This window comes from Trachurus trachurus, assembly GCF_905171665.1.
Source record: "Trachurus trachurus genome assembly, chromosome: 4".
In the NCBI taxonomy this organism is placed as follows: domain Eukaryota; kingdom Metazoa; phylum Chordata; class Actinopteri; order Carangiformes; family Carangidae; genus Trachurus; species Trachurus trachurus.
In genome coordinates this window covers 13,809,509-13,832,404 of record NC_139898.1, presented here as the reverse complement: position 1 = coordinate 13,832,404, position 22,896 = coordinate 13,809,509, and the positions used below count along the sequence as shown (strand labels likewise).

The 22,896-nt window shown below is 41.0% G+C and overlaps 1 protein-coding gene and 1 long non-coding RNA gene across 2 annotated transcripts in view; both read left to right on the top strand.

Moving 5' to 3' along the window:
* ell (elongation factor RNA polymerase II) overlaps window positions 1-22,896 on the top strand; it is a 36,535-nt gene that overhangs the window by 10,399 nt on the left and 3,240 nt on the right. The window contains exons 2-11 of the mRNA XM_083970168.1: window positions 4,915-4,959; window positions 10,828-10,949; window positions 12,350-12,513; window positions 13,507-13,757; window positions 13,862-13,986; window positions 18,488-18,563; window positions 20,623-21,241; window positions 21,628-21,694; window positions 22,483-22,654; window positions 22,778-22,822. Of these exons, the coding sequence (XP_083826294.1) occupies window positions 4,915-4,959; window positions 10,828-10,949; window positions 12,350-12,513; window positions 13,507-13,757; window positions 13,862-13,986; window positions 18,488-18,563; window positions 20,623-21,241; window positions 21,628-21,694; window positions 22,483-22,654; window positions 22,778-22,822 (1,686 nt within the window). The remainder of the gene's footprint in view (window positions 1-4,914; window positions 4,960-10,827; window positions 10,950-12,349; window positions 12,514-13,506; window positions 13,758-13,861; window positions 13,987-18,487; window positions 18,564-20,622; window positions 21,242-21,627; window positions 21,695-22,482; window positions 22,655-22,777; window positions 22,823-22,896) is intronic.
* LOC310984839 lies at window positions 1,147-4,376 on the top strand. Its single transcript, XR_014595326.1, has 2 exons — window positions 1,147-1,723; window positions 1,911-4,376. It is a non-coding gene; the product is annotated as an uncharacterized lncRNA (long non-coding RNA).

The following is a 22,896-nucleotide window of genomic DNA, read 5'->3' as shown; positions in this document are numbered from 1 at the left end:
TAACTCTCACTGCCAGAGTAGAGTGTTAAACTGTGTATATTTCATGTGTAAAGAGTTGGGCAGGGCAGTTAATCAAATAAAAATTTCAATTTTGGCTTCTAACAATAATGAAAACAAGATGGTTATTGAATATATTATTATTGTGCCACATTCTGTCATATCATATCTTAAATATAAGTCGTATTGTGATCAATATATCATGTTCATGTTCATATATTGTTGATGAGCCAATTGGAAGCCATGGGCTTGTTTTCAATAAGGGTTTGTGAAATTTGTAGACTTGATGGAAATTCCCATACGCAATTTTATTGTTGCACACACTTGATAATCAAGAGCAAGTTTTGATTGTAAAATACTGTAGGCCTATATCTGTTCACCAAGTTTATAAGCTCCATGCTTGTTTACTCTAGGTTCCTTGAAGAATAATTTTTTGCCAAAACATTCTGAGCAATTTAAGGACTTGCCAGATTTGCCGTCTGCAGCCCATGTCAAGAATGAATTTTCAATCTCAAATTTGGGGACCTAATACAAATCTTTTCTTTGTTTTTATAGGAGCTGCAAAGTTTTGCTATATTAGATTTGTTTAAGTTATTTGTCTGACTGACTGTGGACAAAGTGTACACACTGATCATGTTCAATTCACTCTAAATATGTAATAAGCCGATTGTGGGTTACATTCATTCACACAAAATATCATTTGAGAACTGAAGGCCCATGGTTGTGTTTAAAAATAGGTTGGTGTTGTCAATACCACATGGGAAAGGTACAGTAAGAAGGCAAGCGTTTTTGTTGTACACACACTTGAACAACACTGTCATCGGTTCAGTTTTTGTCACTGGCTGCTTGGCCACAGGTCCATGCTATGTCCAGCTGATCCCCATTCTGTTTCTGGTTGGCAGTGTGTGAGATCATCCATGGCCTTGTCATCGATCCATGGTCAGGACCCGCACTCTGTCCCTAAGGTTAGCTCTGTGGAACATTCTGGGCTCAGGTCCCAGAGAATAGTGACATGTCAGCAGGCCATTCAAATGAACAGGCTGAGGGTAGCACTATGTTAGCACTGCTGGGATGGGGGAGGGGTAGGGCAAAGGGTGGGAGTGCTAAAACTGGTGTTGTGTTAAACATTGCAGGGGTAAACCAGGGGAGGGTGGCTCCATGAAAGGTCTAGTGTGCCTGGATAGGCTCCGAGTGTTTTGACCTCTGGATGAAGTGAAACAATCTTTGGTTGTTATCAAGATAATTGAAACAGTCACTTTCTTATTTCTCCTTTTTCAAATCAGATTCTAAGTTGATTTTACAAGCCCACAAAGGGTTAGACAAGGTGAAATTGCCTATCCAAAGTTTTTCCAACTGCCATGTCTTTACAAAAGACCTACAGTAGCTATATGGTAGTGGCTCTGTGAGACTCTACGTAGGCACAATTGGTGCTTTAGCTGGCATGGCAACATCATGCCCACAATGACGATGCTAACAAGCAGATATAATGGCTACCATGCTCCCCTTAGTTTCAGATGTTTCATGCATGCTAACCATTTCAATTTATCACTCAACATGATGATGAGATTGCCATTAGCTAGTTTTGCATTTATTGAGTTGTAGAAGTGAAAAGTTTGATCTGATGATGGCCAAAGAGATGAAGTGAGAGGATCACTCAACAATCTGCGCAACACTATGTCTGTACCTTTTTTTTTTTTTTTTGGCAATCCATCCAATAGTTCTGTAGGTAAAAAAAGGGGAATCCTCCGCGCTTCAGCTTGACGAACTCTGGACCGGTGCGTCTCAGGGCTGGAGACGAGCAGTGGAGACAAAGGGAGGACGCTGGAGCACACGGTCAATTAATATATATTTATTGAGGTGCGGCTGCTGACGTTTCGACACAAGGTCTTCTTCAGAGCAAAACAGTTCTGTAGGTACTTTACTAAAGATACAAACTTGTCAAACCATGATTACCAAAGCTTCATCTTGTGAAACCATGAATGTCTATGTAAAATTACATAGCAAGCTATCCATAGACAGTGTTTCCCCTACCGTTCTGTTGGCGGGGTGCCCCCCTTGAAAAACAGGAAATCTAGGAGCCAATCGCAGTCTGCCGTGCCTTTTGGTCTGACTCGTCCAAAACAGTTGGAGCCCTCCACCCGAAGCACCCAGTAAGAAGCTGCAGACTGGTCGACCAAACGGTGCTATTCTCCCTCTGCCATCTGATTTTTAAATGCCACCGCTCACCCCCAAAAACGATCACATGAATGCTTGTACTGCAACTTATACCAGTTTTAATATACCGTAGTTTCCAATGGATCACTTGGATGGTGATTGAATGCTTCTGTGGTTACAGGGAAGGGTGTGTCAGTGAGTGAGGACGGACTCAGTATAGCTACTACTTATTGTATTAATAATCCATCATTACCAGCTACAGTGTTAGCCGGTAAATGCACTATTGCAACATAGCTAGTCTGTGATGGATGAGCTGGCTAGGTGTTGTCTCCACGCATCTGGTGAAACAAGTTAGTAAGAATAATATCAGGTTAGAAAAGCTATCTGAAAGCTCAAAAGCTGTGGCAGGAAGGTCTGGGCAGGATTTGCACAACCTCTCGACATCTCTGCACAAAATTCCTTTGCTAAAATGCAGCTTTCATTGAACAGCAGTACTTAAAAATGACCTTTCATCTGCATAATGTCGTAGCTTTAGATTTATAATCCAGTGGCCCCACAATCTTTTGCTGACTGATTCTCTGTGTGGGTATCATTGATACATGATAGCTGGCTGCTGGCTGTAAACATATTTGCTGCATTATGCTAACTCTCTTGTGTTTTGGAAAAAAGACTATAATGGTGATATGATTAAAATGATAGTGAACCATAACAGATTTTGATACCTGGATTACAATGTATTAAAGCATTGGAAGAATTGGGGGAAAAAAATCTGTGGGTGTATAGCTACACGTAGTAGGCACTGGCTTTATGTGGCATTGATTCATCAAATAATGCTTTGATTTGCTTTACTGGCAAAGTCTATTTCAGGTTCTTGAAACTAAAATCTATGGGAATTCCCTGGGGCATTTAGTGGCCTAATGGTTAAGCCTCATACCACATAACAGCAACATTCATGATTCAATTCAACCTTTGTTTCATGTCCCAATTTCTCTCTCTGCTGCCATGTCCTATCTCCCTCTAGGCTGTCAAATACTAATCCCATACTAGTTGACCACATGGCCATTGGTTGAGTGTAAATGGCAGCAAATATATAGTTTGGACCTAAAGTGAACAAACTTAGAGATCTGGTATAAGTGTAGAAATTAAACCTTAGAGAGGACAGAAGCTTTGTATGCATGCTGCATATCTGTGGGCCAGAATCAGGCAGGAGTACAAAGAACGTTGCATCTTTGATAGGCTTACCCTCCCTTGAACTGTTAGGTCATTTGATTCACTAAATCAGCACCACAGAGGAAAAGCCAACAACTTCCTCTTTTTTGATGCTCATGAATCCTTACTTCCTGTAGTCAGTGAAATGCTACAGTTATTGACCATAAAGATTTTTAAGTTTCTCCACCGGACCATTGTTAACTAGTCAGTTTGCTCAGATTATCTCGTTTGGAAATAGCCTTAATTCTGTTTTTAAAAAGTTCTGTTCTTGCCTTCTGTAAAATTTCTGTGAGCGTGCTTCTATGCCCTCGATTTACTTCATTTGAAATTAAAAGTACATTTTTATTATTGGAAGTCAAATATTACATCTCCAGACACTGAAACAGGTGGATACAACTGAACACAATGTGCAGACCCTGCTCTGCCCTTCCTCTTTTCCTGTCATTGCAAAGCAGACATACTGTAACTCTTAGGAGGTCATTACTCTGCTTGTTGTAATTAGTAGAGAAATAAGGCTATTTTACCTTGCATTTCAAAATCCCACTGCTCTCTGCATCATATTTTAGTTGGATTGAATTCTGCATTCTTGGGGGTAGTTCATGTTAAAACAAAACAAATCCCCACCAATTTATTATGTAACACTGCATCGCCCACTAATGATTATTTCATTTGTGATTAATCTGCCAATAATTAACTACCCTAGTTACTGATTATATGCATGACATGTTATTCATTAACATGTTTACGCAGCACTTTAGCATAATTACTGTGTCTTTGCAATTCTCCCTCAGATCATGACTGGCTTTATCTGACTCTTATTTTTGGGGGCCTCTGTGTCTGAAAATGTTATTAAAAAAATGTGGTTAGCTGTGATGGTTAGCTTCAACTAGGTACCTGGGGGACTGGACAACACAGACACACAATCATAGTCATTTCTGTCTTGGCTTTGTCAGAGAAGATGATAGTAGACAATGCCAAATGTCTGAACTTGAGGGAAATAAATTGAAGGTGTTGGGCCTGCAATGCATTAACAGTTCTTGGATGAGTAGATGATTGTCCTTTTTTTTTTAAATTAGAAATTAAAAGGTTCCCCAAAATATTGTTGAATTTGAAAATTTGAAAAATGTCATCTCATAGCTTTGGATAGGAAATCATATTAAAATTGTGGCTCTATAAAACAAAGTTTGTTTGTTTTGTTTAGTTTTTTAACTCGGTCAGCCTGCGTAAAACTGGTTTTATCTAGATGCATAGCCAAAGTGCCTGCTCACCTCTGAGAAAAATATTTAGAAATTAGGGTGAGTTTAACACATTAGCATGTATGAATTTATATTGCAGGGCATGCCTTCAAGCAAATGCAATGCTTCCAATAATTATATTTTATATATTATAACTTTTTTTCATATAGAACAGTTGAAAGCTTTTGCATACTGTAAGCAGTTCATAAGCTGAGGAACTTGAACCTTCAAGTTCCTACCTGGAAATTTGCCAGAATGAAATAGTTTAATGTGTTTATCTGGAAGTGTATTTAATGATTCTGTTATTTGTCTTTTATAGGTCCTGTCATCACGACCATTGATCAGATTTAATGGAAACCAAGGGGTAAGTCACCTTTCTCTCCCTGGCCCTCAATGTCTCATTTAATTACATGCATGCACAGCTTTGTGTGTGTTGATGAAAAATAACAGAAAAATGTACTTTTCATAGTGTATCATTATAGCTGGCCAGCTGAATGGCCCTGGTTATAAATTGCCGAGACAAATTAACATTTACCAGGAGGTGCTTATCACAAAAGCTGAAATGCCAACTGATACACACTTACACACACAGACCTGTGAGCTGCAAACTGGCTATTGTGATTTTTTTTTTCCCAGCATGATACTTCAGTGCCATGTCACAAAGTGTTTGCTGTAGAATGATGCTGGCATTGCTGTTCTGAATTTAGTGATGTACCACATGTGTTACATGTTTTGTCAACATTGCTTGACCTGTTCAGACAAATGGAACCCAACAGCTCCTCTTGTTAGTGGCCACAAGATTTGATTTAATTCGGCTTTGGCTACTCTGTATGCCAAATATCAACCGGGCCCCACATCTCTTGAATGGCATACTGTCTGTAAAAGTAACCTTGGCTGATGATTGAGATTTTGAGACTACAAAGCTGTAGTGCTCCTTGTCTGTTACTGTGCAGACTGACGTATTTTCAACAGAGATTGTAGCCTGTTCTCTTTTTGGTAACGTGTTGGTGTCATACCGCGTGCTGGTTGAAAGCAGACACTCACTGATGACGTGTCAACCAACTACAAGTAGCGTAGCCTAAATTTAGTAATTGACCGTGAATTGTTTTGATATTGATATATTTGATTTTAGAATGGATGTCTGTCTCTCTCTGAAACTAGTACCTACTTGTTTATGATATTGACTAAACTCATAAATGGGTGCCAGTTCTACCTGTATGAGCAATTAACTGTCCATGTGCAGACAACAGACATCCTTGTGCTCACAAGCGTTTTCTGCATAAACTTCCTGCATGAGCAAAAGAGGGTTTACTTGTGTGAGCCTGCCCAGTCTGACATGCATAGACGATCTGTTTGCTCTTCTGTGGTGGCACGTTTCAGCCGCCTGGTTCATTCAGTTATTCGCCCATTGTCATTGTATTGGCTTTCCAAAACATTGTCAAAATAGGCTATTTGTAGATATTGCTGACATGGCCATCTTTCTGTTTGCTTCCTCCTACACAGTCGTACATACACAGACACCACCACCACATTCAACCCTGCACCTCCATGACCTTGTTGTGTGATTTGACACTAGGTTATTAGAGGTCATAAAATTTGATATTAAAAAAGCTCTAGCATAAATTGGCACCATACTGATAAAATGTGGGCTATATATGTGCAAATTTCTCCATGTGGACAGTCTTGTTGCTTACCCTGAAGTGCTTCACCTGGAGCATTAGAGTCACAACATCCTCAAGTCTCAGAAGTGACATTAGAAAAGTGTTATTACTTACCCCTAATGTCATATGAAACAATAGAATTTGTATGAAAATGTGTTTTCTGGTAACAGTGGATAAAAAGGCACTCAAAAAAAGCACACAACATAGCTAATTCCTACCCATGTAAAAGGCTAAAGTCAACAGGAGGAAGTTAATGTAACATTAACACTGTTCTACAGGTACATGATCATTTTCATCTTGAAAGTTGACACTTGTCATTTCTATTGTACAGGTATAGCAAGCAAAAACTGCATACAGACAGCTGCACTACCATCATTTTGCACCTTCTAGCATCTTGTTCTGTCCATACATGCAGCTTGTTTGAATTTTATTTTAAGGCCAGAACTGTTGCTTAGGGAATCCAACGAAGACTTTCCAAGCTACTTGCTCTGCTCTCTAAACTCTCATAAATAGACCTCAGGCAGCAGTAGCCTTGTAAGTTGGCTCTGTTTGTTGTTTGATGTGTAGGTTGCCTTAAAGAATTTGGCTGAAAGATATTGGAGATTATCATTGGTATTGCTCACATATGACTATTTTTTGTTTTGAGTAAATGTCAATGTCAACTGCATCTTTAATGACCTTTGTAGTAATAGTGCCATCCTGCTGTAAATATTTCTGTTGCAAAATTGGGAAGGAAGTGGTGCAGAACACTGTAGTCCTCCATACAGCCACACTCCATCTTTCATACTCTTCATACTCTTCACATTCTTTATCAACTAGTAAAATCTAGTTTCTAACTGCCTGTGTACAAACAGGGAGGTTAATGTTGTATAAATAGCCAAATCAGTCAGTGTGACACTTAATCATTGTGTATGAATACTCAGTGCTTTATAAAGAGCATCAGTCATAAACTGTCTGTAGATATCCTCATTTTTTTAGTGTGCACGAGTACATAAAGGACACGCATATTGTTCATGTGTTGTCATGTTTGCCGTTGCACACCTCAGATGCTAGAGCTGATGGTTATTATCTGATGGTTTTAGGCTGTCAAAAGTAAAGTAATGCATTTTATTGATGCAACAGGCTCAAAATCTGTTGCTGCCGAGATCAGAATGTTAGTCAGAAGTGTGAAAGTGGCAAAATTACAGAGCAGATGGCCTGGTTGTCACAATGAGATCCCATATTCATTCACTCATATTCATTCATCTGGTACAGCTCTCTCTGAGTTCAGACAAAGTGCGCACACAGACTGAGTTTCCCATGCCTTTTTTTTTTAGAAAGGAAGAAATGCAAAAAGTAAAATCATACAAAAGATGCAAGGCATTTTTCCAGACAGATTTGGGTTCATATTTTGAGTGAGCAAAGAGAACATATACACAGGTTTCCATGTAATGACACAGAAAAACCTCAGTGTGATATTATTTATCCTACAAATATCATTCTGGCTGTTCTGTTGTAATGTGCAGTTTGCATAATTGTGAGTAGTGGATGAGGCACTCGTCTTTCCTTTACTGCTGCACGATTGGCCCATTACAATGAATGAATGGTGATGGTCTTTACCTGCTGTTCTCTCTAATCTTTATTTACACTCTTCATCTGTCCCTTAAGTGCTTCTCATTTCTGACTTTTATTCCCTGTTTTCTGAAACATGAAAACAACAGTTTACAGTGGAAGTAGTATCAGCTGTAGAGCATATCTGACACTTCTGGCTGAACATGTTGAATTGATGGTGAGATCGGTTTAGTGTGGCTTCCCATTAGAATAGAAAGGAAGGATAAGTTCAGACACCAAGTTCTTAAGTGTTTACAGTCGCTTGTGAATCTTGGGTCCTCTGATTTAAAAAAAATATTTTTTGTTCCTGTTCAATCACTATTGTTCTGTTCTGTCAACAAAAAGCTTAATGATAATTAGCTAAAGACTGACCAGAGATGTGTCTTTTTTAAATTCAAATATATCTTTTTGTTTGTAGAAAATTGTCAAATTGTTGAAGAAATTATTCTGATGATTCTATTTAATTTGAGATTTATTCAGGTTTATTTTACAAATGTAAAATTTCAAACAAAAACTGAACTGTACAAACATATGTAGCTTGGCAATTAAGTAACTTGTCAGTAACACCCACTCAAAAATACACAGACACTGTTTTAGATTCACAGTAAAGAAAGTCTGACTCACTTACAGTAGCTGGGAGTGTCAGCTTTCATCATAATGACCCATTTTCTTTGGAAGCCATACTCATGGCCGTGGATGACTATATCAGTGTGTGCGTGTTGTGGTTTCAACACTCTCAAGCTTATAAAGCTGGAGCACAGGCCACTTGGTGCCTCTTTCGCCTCTCACTCTTTTATCCTCTACAACGTGAGTCAAGAGTCACTCCCGTGTGCCTTGCCTTTCAGTTCCTCTAAATCTTAATCATCTTTGGATTCCTATACTCAACCTGTCCCCTTTATTCCTCTGTATTTTTTCACATAATACGTGTGTTCACGATGCTACGATATCACTGTTGATATCTTTATCTTTATTAATAGAGCTTGTATCACTTCTGTGTCTTTTCCCACAAATCCTGAATTGCATCTTGGTTTATGTTCCTATAATGTGGTTTTCACCATTGAGACTGGGCATAGCTCTGAAGTTGTTGCCGTAAAGAAATCTCTGTTTGTTAAAACCACTTTAAATTGCAGAGATGCAACTCAGTATGTTGTCATGTTTTATCATAACTTTATTTTCCCACTGCTAGCAGTGGCAAAACTGGTTGGTTGATCTCTGTTACTAATAAGACAATGCATTGTCTGTTGTGCAATTGACCTGTTTGAAGCAGCAGTGGAAGTCAATGGTTAGTGGATGGATACAGAGCTTACAGTTTGATGCAAATATTGTAAATGTCTTGTTTTCCTGGGGAAGGTCAGCTCCTAACAAGGTATACAAGTTATTCATTTTTTCAATTTTGCATTTACTACCATCATTGTCACAATAACTATCATCATTTTATTATTTCACCTCTATCAGCAATGAGGTAGGCTGCAGCAGAGGCAGTGTGTTTCTTATGTTATGACTGAATGGATAACTGCACAGATCTTCCAGGATGGCAAATAAAGGATATTGTATTTATTTATAGTTGGCCACCTGCAGCCTTCACACGTGTTGAGGCCTTTGGTAAATAGAGCTGAGCTGCCTACGGCCTGACCTCATGTCAGTCCCAGCACTGACGAAGGAGCCGGTGAGTGACAGGCTCAGCCTCTCATGTAGGTTAGGTCATTCTCAATGAGCAGCTCAGTGGTCAGGAGGACCGGCACTGGGGATCCAAAACCCATCTAATTGGTAACTTCAGCTGTCCGCTGCTACCTTGGCTCTGTGTGATGTATAGTCCGCAGCTGTGACACCACTTGAATTCATGCTCAGGTAAACAGAGCTGAGCAGGGGCCCACCTGTCGGGGCCTCCTGAAAACACAACCTGCTGTCTGGCCTTATTGCCACCTTAAAACTACATTCACTGGAGCTTTTTTTTTTTTTACCCCCTCAGAACTTTTAAAATCAATTCAGGCTTGAATTCACATGCTAATGATAGGGTGAAAAAAAACTATTTTAAGGAGGAATAGCAGACTTAAATGTGCGTAGACAGAGTTTCAGTATCACCCAGTGATTTCTCAGCTCTCAGCCTTTCATATTGCTCACTAAGAAGATTACTGACATACTTCTTTTCAGTGCATTAAAATATTAACAATTTTCACCAAAACCCCGACCCCTTTTAATAGTGCAATATGTATTTTAGAGCGAAAATGTGCCATCCTCATCCCAGTAGTCACGTGTCAAATAATCCCCTCCATTTTAAACAAAGTGTGCAGCAGTTTACAGATGATTAGAGGTTTGCAGCTAGGTGCAGCTCCTGAGTCGCCTAAAAGCAACACCTGTAGTGGGGGAGGCAGGTAATTATGGAGGTGGAATAGGATATGCATGATGGTGTCGAAGGTCAGAGACTGCAGAAATACCTATCCTAGTTCTTCTGCTACACCAGTTCAAATCTGATGTCCTGCAATCACACATTGGGAGCACAGTGGAATGCACTGCAGTGCGTAGACTATTCTCGTAGAGATAAGATGGAAGAAGAGAAGCAAGTGGGTTTTAGCTGCATTTTATTAGGCTTTCACTGTTTTCATGCCAGCAGGAAAATGCGTCAAGCATTTTCACTGCCAAGAGTAAGGTATACACCTCTAATGTTTGTTTTTAGCACTGAATACATCAAACAGAAAAATGCATGTGGTAATCTGCAAACGCGGTATGAAGTGCAGATAGCCCTTCTGTCTTGGGCTTGGCTAGAAGGAGTTTATATGGCATTAATAATACAAATGTATGGCATGGAGAAACTATACATGAAAACCTGCAAATGTCTATAATGTAACTATGCTGATTTTTGTGCTTTAAAGTTTAGCACAAATGTGCCATGTGGCTTTTCTCTCTGGTGATATGTTAAGAGGTTGGAAGGATATCTCAAGTGTTTTGATATGTTCATGTTTTTCTTTTTTTGTCTTCAACAGAAAATTTCAATACCACGGTCAGAAATTTCCAGTGAACTGCAAACGTTTACTTTCTACCTGTCAAATGTGGGCAGAGATAACCCCCAGGGCAGCTTTGACTGCATCCAGCAGTACATCACCAGGTGAAAGCAAACACTGGCTCTCACTCACTTTCACTCCTCTCTTATTTATAGTGTGTGCAAAATAATTCTTCTTACTCAGGAACACAAATCCACAAACTGTATAGTCTTGGAGCTCTGTGTAAATAATCAACAGTCAGAGTGTTTCCAGGCAGACAATCTGTTTAACATAGTTGAGACCTGAGGTGAGTCGCCAAGTCTCTCACTGAGATGCTTAACAGCCACCCCTGGTCAACACAGTGTGCACTTTAGCTCCAAGTAGAAGCCATTAAATGGAAATGTGCATTACACATGATGGACTTGCCCGATTCATTGTGAAAAGGTGACATGCGGCATGAGGTTTGGTCTTAATCCAATCCAAATTGACCTTTTGCCTGTCATGTCTCTAGTCTCTAAATTGTATTAGAAAAGAGATACATTTGTGCACAGTTCAGCACAAAATATGGATGAAGCTAGCAAAAGCAAAAGCAGTGCATGCACTTTGGTTTTTTTGATATGTTTTGGCTGTGCTTGTGTGTCACCAGTCTAAATTGAAATTATTCAGTTGCTGCAAGTGCTAGCTGTTTCTGTGGCAGCAGTTGCAACAACAGGGGACCTGTTTATCATGTGGGTCCATCCCTGTCCATGCATCAAACCCATTAACCTCAGTCTGCAAATTTTCTCTGGCCTAATATATGCAACAAAAAAACACTGTTGGCTGAATCTGATGAATAGAACCAGATGCCTTTTGTTGAACTGAAAGAAAGTAGAAAAACAGAATGAAAAACAACAAGACTCTTCTGCTTCCCTCACTGTCAGGTTTCTGACCCCATTACTCTGAAAATATTTTTAACAAGTGGGTCAGGTGGAGTTCATCCGCATCTCTGACTGGATCCAATCAACCTTGAGTTACAATCTAAAACCCAAATGACAGAGCTAGGCTTCCACCAACTGCGCCAGCACCATCTCATTTTCTGCCAAATGCTCATCAAAGTGGAGGGGAATCAAAGAGATCCGGGAAGTCGGGAAAGAATGGGATTTGATGCGGCACTAAGTCGTACTGTGGGAACCCACAGTTGGATGGAAATTGAAAAAATAATAGTTGTGCCCTCGGGGTGTGTGAGATGGAGCTCATCCGGGCAGGAATGCACAGTGAAGAGATGGGTTATTGCAAATAGTGAGAGATTTAAGGTTACTGCTGAGAATTAACTTACTCATAGTGGATTTATTTTAAGTATTTTAAATTAGTATTCTCTAGAATATAACATGATATTCATTTGTGTTTCAAATATTTGACAAAGTAGTTACACAGCAGCCTCAAAATAAGCAGTGCTTCCCTTCCAGTCTTTCTATTCTTTCCCTACTGACGCTTCTGGTCACTCTATCCCTGTCTTCCTCTCTCAACGTCTCATTTGTTTTGGCAGTGAAGGGAGCATTCAGCTGGATTGTTTGGGTGGGATCCAGGACAAGATTACAGTATGTGCCACAGACGACTCCTACCAGAAGGCCAGAGAAAGCATGGCCCAGGTCGAGGAGGAGACTCGCAGTAGAAGCGCCATTGTCATCAAGCCTGGGGGAAGATATGTAGGTGAGGACGGAGATATGATACTAACACATGATTGCCACAGGGTCGTCAGGCATTTTTCTGGGAATTCACAGCATGCAGATGGAGACTGGAAGAATTTTTGTCCCCTGCAAACACCCAACCACCTATGTGTTTGTGTAGTCTTTCACCGCTGATGAATGGGTTCATAGTGGACTAGACGGGTTGTTTGGGTCTGGGGCTGAATGGCAGAGGTCCAGCGCACTGCCAGCATGCCTCTGAATCACCTGAAAAAAGGTCTCAGTGGGAGAAGGTGATAATAGCTGATGTTTGTAATGGAAGGTGAGTCTGGGTGGACGTGGCAGCAGTAAAGATGCATCTTTTGTGAGTCACCTGCGATTAACACTCGCTGAGTTAAAAGATGTTGACAGGAATAAACATATGTCTTTGAGAGATTATACATATTTTTCTAAGAAAACAGCCCAGCACTGGCTGCCCAAAGGTCGTTTTGATGAGTTGTTTTCTGCCAGAGCCTTTGTTTCAGTGGTAGATATTAGTATCAGTTACAAAATTCCCCCTGCAATTGCAATTCTTATAAACTGAAATTCTCATTACAACTTGTAAATTAACTGTTAAGTAAACTATACAGAGTTGAGTTTTCTTTAGAAGGATTTATGTGTGTCAGGCCCACCTCGCCCAAATAGTTTTTCTCTGCCCATTGTTCTGTTTCCCTTTGCCTTGTGCCTCATTGAAATAGTTTATTCCCAACTACAGTTTATTGGCCAGTTTTGACTCCAAAAACAGAGTCACTGAAAGGTGGATATAACGGGATACTAAGTCCTGTCTAAAATAGTTGATTAATGTAATAATCAAATAGAAAGTCAAGTTCAGTAGCACTATTGTAGTGACCATTGACTATAGTTGGCAATCTATAGTCAACTTTTAACAGACAAACCTGGTCCTCTTTTTAAAATCTACAGTCTTTGACTATTCCTCACCCAACTAACTTTCTAATGTCATACTTCTGTAACTCTTCAGGGAAAAAGGTTCAGATCCGGAAACCGGCACCTGCCCTCACAGACATCGCCCCGTTACGGAGAACATCTCGGCCTGTCATCATCTCTAGCAGTACTCTAAAGAAAGCCACGGCTCAGCACAGACCGCTCCGAGAGCGCCTCATACACCTGCTGGCCCTCAAGCCTTACAAGAAGCCTGAGCTGATCCTGAGGTTGCAGAAGGACGGCCTCTTGCCATTAGACAAAGACTTACTGGACAGCCACCTGCAACAGGTCATAATCTAAAACACACACACACACACTTTTTATACAACCTAAGACCTTATTCTCAACCACAGGGGGTAGAAGACTAACCAGTGCCTCTTTTGCATTTCTAGGTTGCTAACCTGAATGGGAGAGACAACACCTTCACATTGAAGGACTTTTTGTATAAGGAAATTCAGAAGGACTGGCCGGGCTACACGGAGGGAGACCAGCAGCTTCTCAAGAGAATCTTGTTCAGGTATGTCACAGATGTGGATTACTACAGTGGCCCTGAAGTGCAAATCAACGACAAAAGAGAAATGACGACAACATTAACCAAAACGGAAAAGGTAGGTTATCAGGTCACAGTTCACATCTACTGCAGCAAATATGCTTCTGTGATTGAGAATGCACCAGCCACATTAAAAAACAGAAAGTGAAGAAAATATAGTATTTATACAAGGGCATAGGTTTGTTCTCAACACACAACAAGAGTTGTGCCTTAAGTCATATTTCACAGCAAAAAGTCACACAGGAGGACTTAGGCTATAGTAGGCTACTATGTGCCAGTAATGCAGCACAGTCTGTGATGAAGATCAGACCGACAAACATACACAGACGTCTGCGTGTGCATCTGCAAGGACGGTACCGCTAAAAAAAAAGAACAATGGCGCTGTGCTCTCCAGTCGGTTCACCTGTAGCTCACCTGCAGCTGAGACACGGTATTAGAGATTGGTCTCGGGTCTGGATAAAAACCAATTTCTTCAGTTTCAGTTTTTTATGTAGCTGGTAGATCACTCACAGAAGAATATTCACTGCAGTAGATGTGAACTGCGACTTGAAAATCGCTGGTAATATGTTGTGTGTGACTGTGAAATTGTGAGAAAAGGAAGCTCAGCAGAAGCTGCAGCTGTTGAATAAAGGAACCAGTTAACGCAGAAACTAGTTGGGCCATAACACCGGCACTCGTGTTTCAAAAACATGTAAAACATGTCCTTCCGGTTCAAAGGACGGACCAGTTCCTTCGTCCAATCAGCGACGATTCATGTCGCCCGAGGGAACCTACCTTTTCCGTTTTGTTCAATGTTGTTGTCGTTTCTCTTTTGTTGTTGTGTTTTTTGATTTGTTGTTTCTGATTTGCTGTGATTTGCACTTCAGGGCCACCGTAGATTACTCTCACTTGAAACCCTCACATCACCCTGCTTGAATGATTTCTTAACAGCCATACATACAGACATTCATTTGTGAATCAGTCTTTTTAGATGATGTAGTGCACCAGCAACAGAAGTCCCTTCGCCTTTGAACAAAATAGTTGATACTGTGGCAGTAAATTGCGTTTTTAAAGTAACAGACGTCTTTTTTATCTAACTGTTACATGTGATGCTTGCATTCATAGATGTTTTTCAGGCTATATTTCAGAGTCTAGACTCTAGTGGATTGAGTTTTTGATAACCCTTTGTTATGTTGTTTGTGTTGACTCTGTGGCAAGAGTGGGCCCACAGGGTGCAGGGCTACAATATGTTAGAACTGCAGAGCTGCATTCTTGCAACATCTTTTAAAGGATTATTACCGTTTTTTACAATCTGGACCTTATGTCTAGCATAAAATACGATCATCTACTCATCCAGATAAATTTGGTGTCATTACAAGTCGTTCCAACAGAATTAGATCCAGCCGAGAGCCGCATATATCGGGGTTAGCTGTTATCAACATCTGCAGTCTGTAGGTTGACCTACTAACCTCTGACCTGGATGATATCATCTCCGACCGCTGTGCGGCGCGGCTTGTTGCTACCGCTAATGCTACAGTTTGTTTCTGCGTGTTTCCGACTTGTCGGAACAAAAATGAGCAGCTGGACAAAGTTCAGCTTCCACAGGCTTCCTCTCAACAACCTGGACTCACTAAAGCTCTGGCTAGTTGCACTATAAATGGACCCGAATGCAGAAGCGGAATGATTATTATCAGAATGAGCCGGGCAGCGGTCGGAGATGACATCATCCAGGTCAGAGGTTAGTAGGTCAACCTACAGGGGTCACCTGTTATGAGGGGAATAGTGTATCATTATGATAACACTAGTGTATCATAATAAAATATTGGTGAAGTGAACGAGTTTTGCGGCGGATAATGTGTTATTTAGAGGCTGCATTCCACTGCCCCGTGTACTTGCATTATACGGATATGCGCGGCTCTCAGCTGGATCTAATTTCGTCAGAATGACTTTTAATGACACCAAAGTTATTTGGGTGAGTAAATGATCATATTTTATGCTTGAAAAAAGTTCCAGATTGTGAAAAAAAAAAAAAAAAAACCTAATTATCCTTTAATTTCTCAGTATCTAACTAGTTCAGATGTGATAAGGAAATGGCAGGTTATCTTGGATTGAATTCAGTGCACTTTACAGTATTCCCACTGTCATGATTTATATCAAGCCCAAGAATAGATGGTTCAAAATGTGTAGAAAACCCACTCTTTGTATTTGAGAATGGCAGGTGTCTGATTGTCCCCAGGAATATTCTCTGTGTGCTTCACTGAATTTCATCTAAGTGTGGTATTTGTTGACAGCATGTGCCGCTGGCCTCCTTCCCAGTGGAAAAATTGGGTTTCTCAGGATCTGGGACACTGAGGAAAAGCAAGCTCCCAGCTAGCTATATATAGACCAGGCAGCGATGCTCTTTGCTGAGTTTGTGTTTATGTAGTGTACTCAGGAATGGCTGCTATTCTGACTAATAAGCTTAAATATACCTGGGGTGCTACCTCAGAGGTAGCTTTATTGTTAAAACTGACTGACCACTTGCAATGCAATTCAGTGCAATGCATTAGCTCTGCAGCATGCACAGCTGTACTTATCTGAAATGTCCACTGTTTTAGAGACTGTTATTATCATAGTTTAGCATAATTTTAGAAGGTGTGTCTAGCATTTCGTCCACATTACTTATGTCACAAACTGCAGCCTCTGTGCCGGTATTGGCAACAACTGGAAAGATTCAAGAAGTATTAATTATAGGATTGTTGCATTGCTTAAATGTACATGCATTTGTTTTTCTGGTCACTCAGCATATTTGCTCTGTTGGTGTGTAAAGGCATGCATGTCTGCAAACACTTGGAGCCTCTTGGTGCGCCTGTGTTTTTACTATGCTTAGAGCTGTGTTGCTGCTGAGTTTATCAGCTGACTAAAAACCATAGCCTCCCACTTAGGACCACCTCCCCCTCCCCAGCTCCTCCAGAGTTTTGAGCTAATGCAGTCAGTCACGCAGTAACAGCACGGCAACATGATTGGAACGCACATGATGCAACAGTGTTCCAGCACATGCTGATCTGTGTGTGAGGTGGCAGCGGTCCAAGGTTCAGCCGTATCGGTGGGCCTGCTGTCTCACTCACAGCTCCCTGCCTGTCTATCTGACTGTCCCTACCACAGACACACACACACACAGACAAACACACACACACATTGAACTAGGGTGGGGCATAGACGAGACTTGATGTATCCAACTGCCCCCTACTGATAATGTCATCGGCTGTGGCAGCAGCATCTCTGCGTGTGCACTTTTTACTTACAGACTGAAATGTCATGTTTGTAGCTGTGGCTGCCTTGTCTGCATTGATAAATCCTTAAACCAGAGCTAGAGCTGTCTGTTCTAGCAAGCAGACTGAAATGCAGTTTCAGTCATGAAGCTGAGTGAATTTGTTGTGTATTATAAAGAGGCTGGATCAATAGGTTTGACTGTCATGCCGACAATTAACTTAGTCTTGGCTGTGTTGGTTAGGCACTGTTCATCTTGGTTGGATAGCTGTGTATCGGCAGTGCTCTTTTGTTTTGACACATCTACTGTGCAGCAGATGAATGGGGTTCATAATGTGGTAAGAGTGTTCATGTATCATGATAAATCTGAGGCTCTGTTCGCGCCTGGCACTAAGATGGCTCTTGGCTGATGTGTTCCCTACAGAACAAATACAGGTGTGAATGAGCACTGCAATTTGTCATCAGACTCTCGTGGAGGCAGTCAGGGATGGAGTGGCATGGAAACGAATACATATACATGTAGTCAACTTTGAAGTCTGGATACTGCAGGACCTACCAAACAAAAACCATACCCAAAATGAGCTGCAGCACCATATTCTCTCTGTCTCTCTGTCACTGTGGAGTGTCATGCCACTTTCTCACTCTTGAACTAGCTGCCAAAATTGTTCAGCCATGAAACATGGAGCACTATGAGATCATACATTTATTCCTTCAGAGAAAGAAAGACGACATAACTTTTTTTGGTACTTTTAAAGAAACGCTGAAAAGAAGTCGTACAGATTTTGCCCCGTCCATTTTCATGTCTTGTTTTTGCTTTGTCAAGTAGCTCCTCCTTAACTCTGTCATACCAACAGTCACAGCCATACAAGGCAACTGTTGTAGCTTGTGTTAATGCATCATACTTAGATTAAGTAGAATTAGCTTGACAAAATTTATAGTCTGGATCTTCAGTTTGAGTCATTTCTTGGAATAAAGCATTTTAAGATCTTTGTGCAAAGATGACAAATCCATGCTAATTAAATTCATTCCGCTATATCCCCAATTGTCTGGTCAAACAAGTCACAACACTTGCTCTGAAAGGACAGTGAGGTCCAATTTTGCCGCGTGATTGCCAATTGTAATGCTGAGACACTTGAACGGGTAATTGGATCAATAATGTTGTGTTCCTTCCATGCCAAGGATGCAAAGATTATATCAGCAGAAATGATATCAAGCTTTTCTTGTGTGTCCACTCTTTTAGGAAACAGGCCCAGAACAGCTCTACCCCTCTACCTGAGAGCCCGCCTAAAGAAGTGGCCAGCAGCTCGCCCTCTCAGGTGAGCTTCCTGGTCTCTCCCAGTTATACAATAACTAATGTTTTACTGTTGTCATATGGTTGGGTTATGGTTATTTTTATGATGACATTCAGATCTGGGTCTCTTTGACTGCTTGATGTCAATTCAGTAGCGTGTAAATACACTCTCCATCGCTAATGATTGACCAGAGCTAGCTTGTCTTCTGTTGTTCCAGCTGATGAAGTAGAATTGGTAGAGGAGCACTTAATATTAATTTCAAGACACATCTCTTCACCAAAGATATGCATTTTTTTTTTCACCTGTTTACCAAACATTACAGTCTACTGACAGAATTGTCCCTTCAGTCTGGTCGTTTCTGGTATTTCCCAGGGAGAGATTTTTTAAATTCTTTCTCCCTCTAAGCTGATTTGTGTCCTTTCTCCAAGAGTTTCAGTTTCAGTGCATGTTTTCTGAACTGATTCAAACTGAACAGTGTAATTTCTTCCATGTTAATGGTTGTTAAAACCTTTTTAAACATGTATTTAACCTTTGTTTCTGAGCCCAAAAGTAAATCTCCTCCACAATGCGCTTCATCTAGTGACTGTTTTTCGCTTCTCATTGCCTGATTCATTTTTTCATATTCCATATCCTGCTCTTCTCTTTTTAGGTCAGTCTAGACTCTTGACTTTATCCATTGTTTACACTTCCATTAGGTAGAAGGAGGAGGAGCTGCTCGCTTACATTAATAGCTCCTTCCTCTCAGGTTCTTCTCCCTCAGACACATTCTGAATGCCCCTTCCTTTCCGCTCCCTCCCTCAGTAAACACAGTACACAAATACATAAGCAAACACTACCCCACGCTCTTTTTCAGATTCAGCTGCAGCAGATAAAGCCCTATGTAAATCTCACACACGTGGGATCAATCAGGTAGTGCTGTAAAACAGGGCAAGACCATTTTTCAAATAGAAATGAAAGTAACCAATGTCTGCTTTTAAAACAAACAAACAAAAACAATGGACCTCAGGGTGCTCGGTGGTCGAGTGGCACATCCCATGTTGGCATAGTCCAAAGCAGTGATCACCGGTGTTCGACCACCCTTTCCATTAAAACTTAAACGTGAAAGTAAAATCTCTCCCCCTCTCTTTTGACTGTGAAATGACATAATCTTCTATCTCCAAGGAAAAACAGTGTTAAAGGTGTTCAGAAAAGAAAATTGATTTTGAGCCCACTGTGGGTCTTAACATTAGTGTAATGACTCATCTATCAGACGATGTAACTCAAACTTTGTGCAAAATTCTATTTTCGAGTACATTCGGGATGAAAGTGGGGTAGTTTTTTTTCCCATTGGATAATGCAGGCACATGAATTATGCGTCACGTTGCTGACGATTCATCGGCCACTGATATTGGATCCGTCATCCGTCAATCAAATGTCTGAGACACACACACACACACGGAGCTCGGTCTCGCCCCAAACATTGAATATCCCGCCCGCTCGATAACAACCAATCAAATTTGTTTTCCTTACTCGGGTAAACTCGTGCAGCAACTCATGAAAACTCGTGGAAGGAGGCACGACAAACAGGACAAACGGCCATTTCTGAACACCTTTTAAAGAACGATGTATTGGTGCAGATGAAGGCCCCAGATGAAGATGAATACCCCACTAACTGTTTCATGTGGAATTAGTTCAAAGAGCCATGCAGTGCCCAGCTGGTGCTTCTTCTGGTCTGGATCTTGTCTGAAAACGTTGGAACACACAGGGACTGGGTCAGCCACTCCCAAAGACATTAATGCAGGCTGGGTCAAACCAGGCCTGTCTGTAATGTAATCCTTGGCATTGTGAAAACACAAGCACAGACATCATAGTCTCTGAGAATTCTCTTTCTATAACGCCAAGTTTGCTTTATGTTGCTCTCGCTATCTATGTGCTTACGCTACAATCCTCTCCTCCGTCCTCTCCCTTGACCTCCACTGTCGATACTGTTTTTTATTTGCTCTGACCTGGGCCGCTGTTCTCTCCACACTCACTCTCAGGTGAACTGACTTCATAATAAACCCAGTTTTAAGTTCTGCTGCTAAAACTGTTATTTTTCTGCCAGAAACGACCTACTGCCGACTTCATTGACCCTCTTGCCAACAAAAAGCCAAGGATATCACACCTTGCCAGCAAGGCTGCAACAGCCCCAGTAAATGGCAAGCTCAGTTCCTCCAACGGGAGAGGAGAGGTCGGAGGAGCGCAGTCGGAAGTGGTTTCTACGTCAGACAGCGGCGTGTCGTCCAGCTCCCAGCCACTCCCCATGCTCGACATACCTCGTCCTTTCGAAGCGCTGTCGGACGTCAGCAACGACTCCAGCCACAATGGGAGAGACTGTGACTCTCAGGAAACAGCAGTGTCCGAGAGACTCAGCCAACCTCCCTCACTCTTCTCCGTGTCAGCGGTGCTGCCCGCACCGAGCATCGGCACATCATCTCCTGGACACTCAGTCCTGGACGGCCCTCTGGACAAAAGTCTTTCATCCGTCAACAGCAAGTCCAGGAAGAAGTCAAAAAAGCATAAAGACAAGGAGAAGAACAAAGACAGGGAGCGGGTGAGAGAGAAGGAGCAAGAAAAGGAGAAAGAGAGGAAGAGTCGTGAGGAACACCTGCCTGAGCCTAATAAAGCCTGTGAGATGAGCCCAGGAAACCTCAAAAGCAACAGTATTCCACACAAAAGCACAGGTGGGAGCAACAGGCACACAGACATCACATTTTCTTTCATATTTATTTACTGAAAATCAGCTCTTGCATCAGATAAGGGATTTCTGAATAAAAGTAGTAGTTCATATGTGGATAGACAGTAGTTAGTCATCACTGAGTTGGTGATGCATCATGTGACTGGTATGTGAGTCACTGATTAAATGGAGACCCCTGCTGTTCAGCTTTATGCATTCTGCTCCCTCAAATAGACACCTGTGAATCCAACTATGGAGGAGTAGTCATTTAAAAGATTCTTGATGTAGATGATGATCAGCTATACATCATCTTTTTCTTATCTTGCCAGCAGTTTACAGAGGTGACAGTAACATTTTTCAGATGTGATGCCATTTTCTGTGACTTTGTTTCAGATCTGAATGGAATGTGCAACAGTACCAGTATTCCTTCATCAACACCGGAGGTGGCAGACTATTTATTGTGAGTATTTAACTGTTTTAAAGCTCACTAGATCCCACACCGATGCTGCTAGCCAAAAGAGAACTCTCCTTAAATTCATCATTATAAATTAGAGGTTTTAAAACTGAGAGGTGGGGGAGTTGAAGCAAGGCCTGCAGTGACAGGTGCAAGCTAATGTTCTAAAAGCAGTGGGACATTAGTTATGTAATTTTGCTTGCTGACCTACAGTTACAGTTATTATACTTAAAAACCTTTGGAGCCTGATTGCCAATTTGCATCAAGATTTTACTCAATAGAGTCATAATTCAAAGAGTCATAATTCAAATCTTAACACAGTAATTACTCTCATGTTTAGATTCAGCATAACTCTCACTTTGCTGGCATTTCCGTGCTTCTGATGTCCAGATAAAACATCCTTAAATCGGATTTCAAAATCAGACAGGGTTACATTAATGAAGGCTTTGCTTAGATTGGATTCAGAGCGAGCTGCTGAGATAACCACCACAACTCAAAAACTTGCTTCGAATTCTCCAACAGGAATTATTAAGATGAACTGGCCACATGTTTAAAATGCAAATGTTTACTTTATTACTTGACAAAATATATACATTTAATAAATGGTGAGGTAAGATAAACAACAGTATGTTTATCCAGATCAACTCAGACAATACAATACTCTCTCATGTGTCCTGGAGCACTCCAGTTTTTCAACTTTTTATTTGTATTTGCTTCCCTTGATGTTCTTTCACTTAGGTGTTTCCCTGTGGGGCCACCATAGTTCACTAACATTTTTCTTATTCACTCCCTAGGAAGTACACTGTAATCGGCTCTCCGGAGCAGCGTCAAAGGTATAAAAACGATTTCAACGCTGAGTACAGTGAGTACCGGGGTCTGCATGCTCGGATAGAAGGCATCACCAGGCAGTTCACTGTGCTTGACAATGAGCTCAAACAACTCCAACAAGGCACAGACAAGTACAAGGTAGGTTCCCTAAAGTGTACATACACACAGATTTGCCATTTCGTTTAGAGAATATCTTGAGCAACCAAAACACTACTTTTAATTTATTCACATCAGCTGCTCTTTTTCTTTCTCTCTTTGCAGACAATCCACAATCAGATACTTCAAGAATATCATAAAATAAAAAAGGTAAGAACTCCTGCTCTAACTGATTTTCATGCCATAAAGTATCGAGTCGATTATCAGACTGTGACACTGTGTTT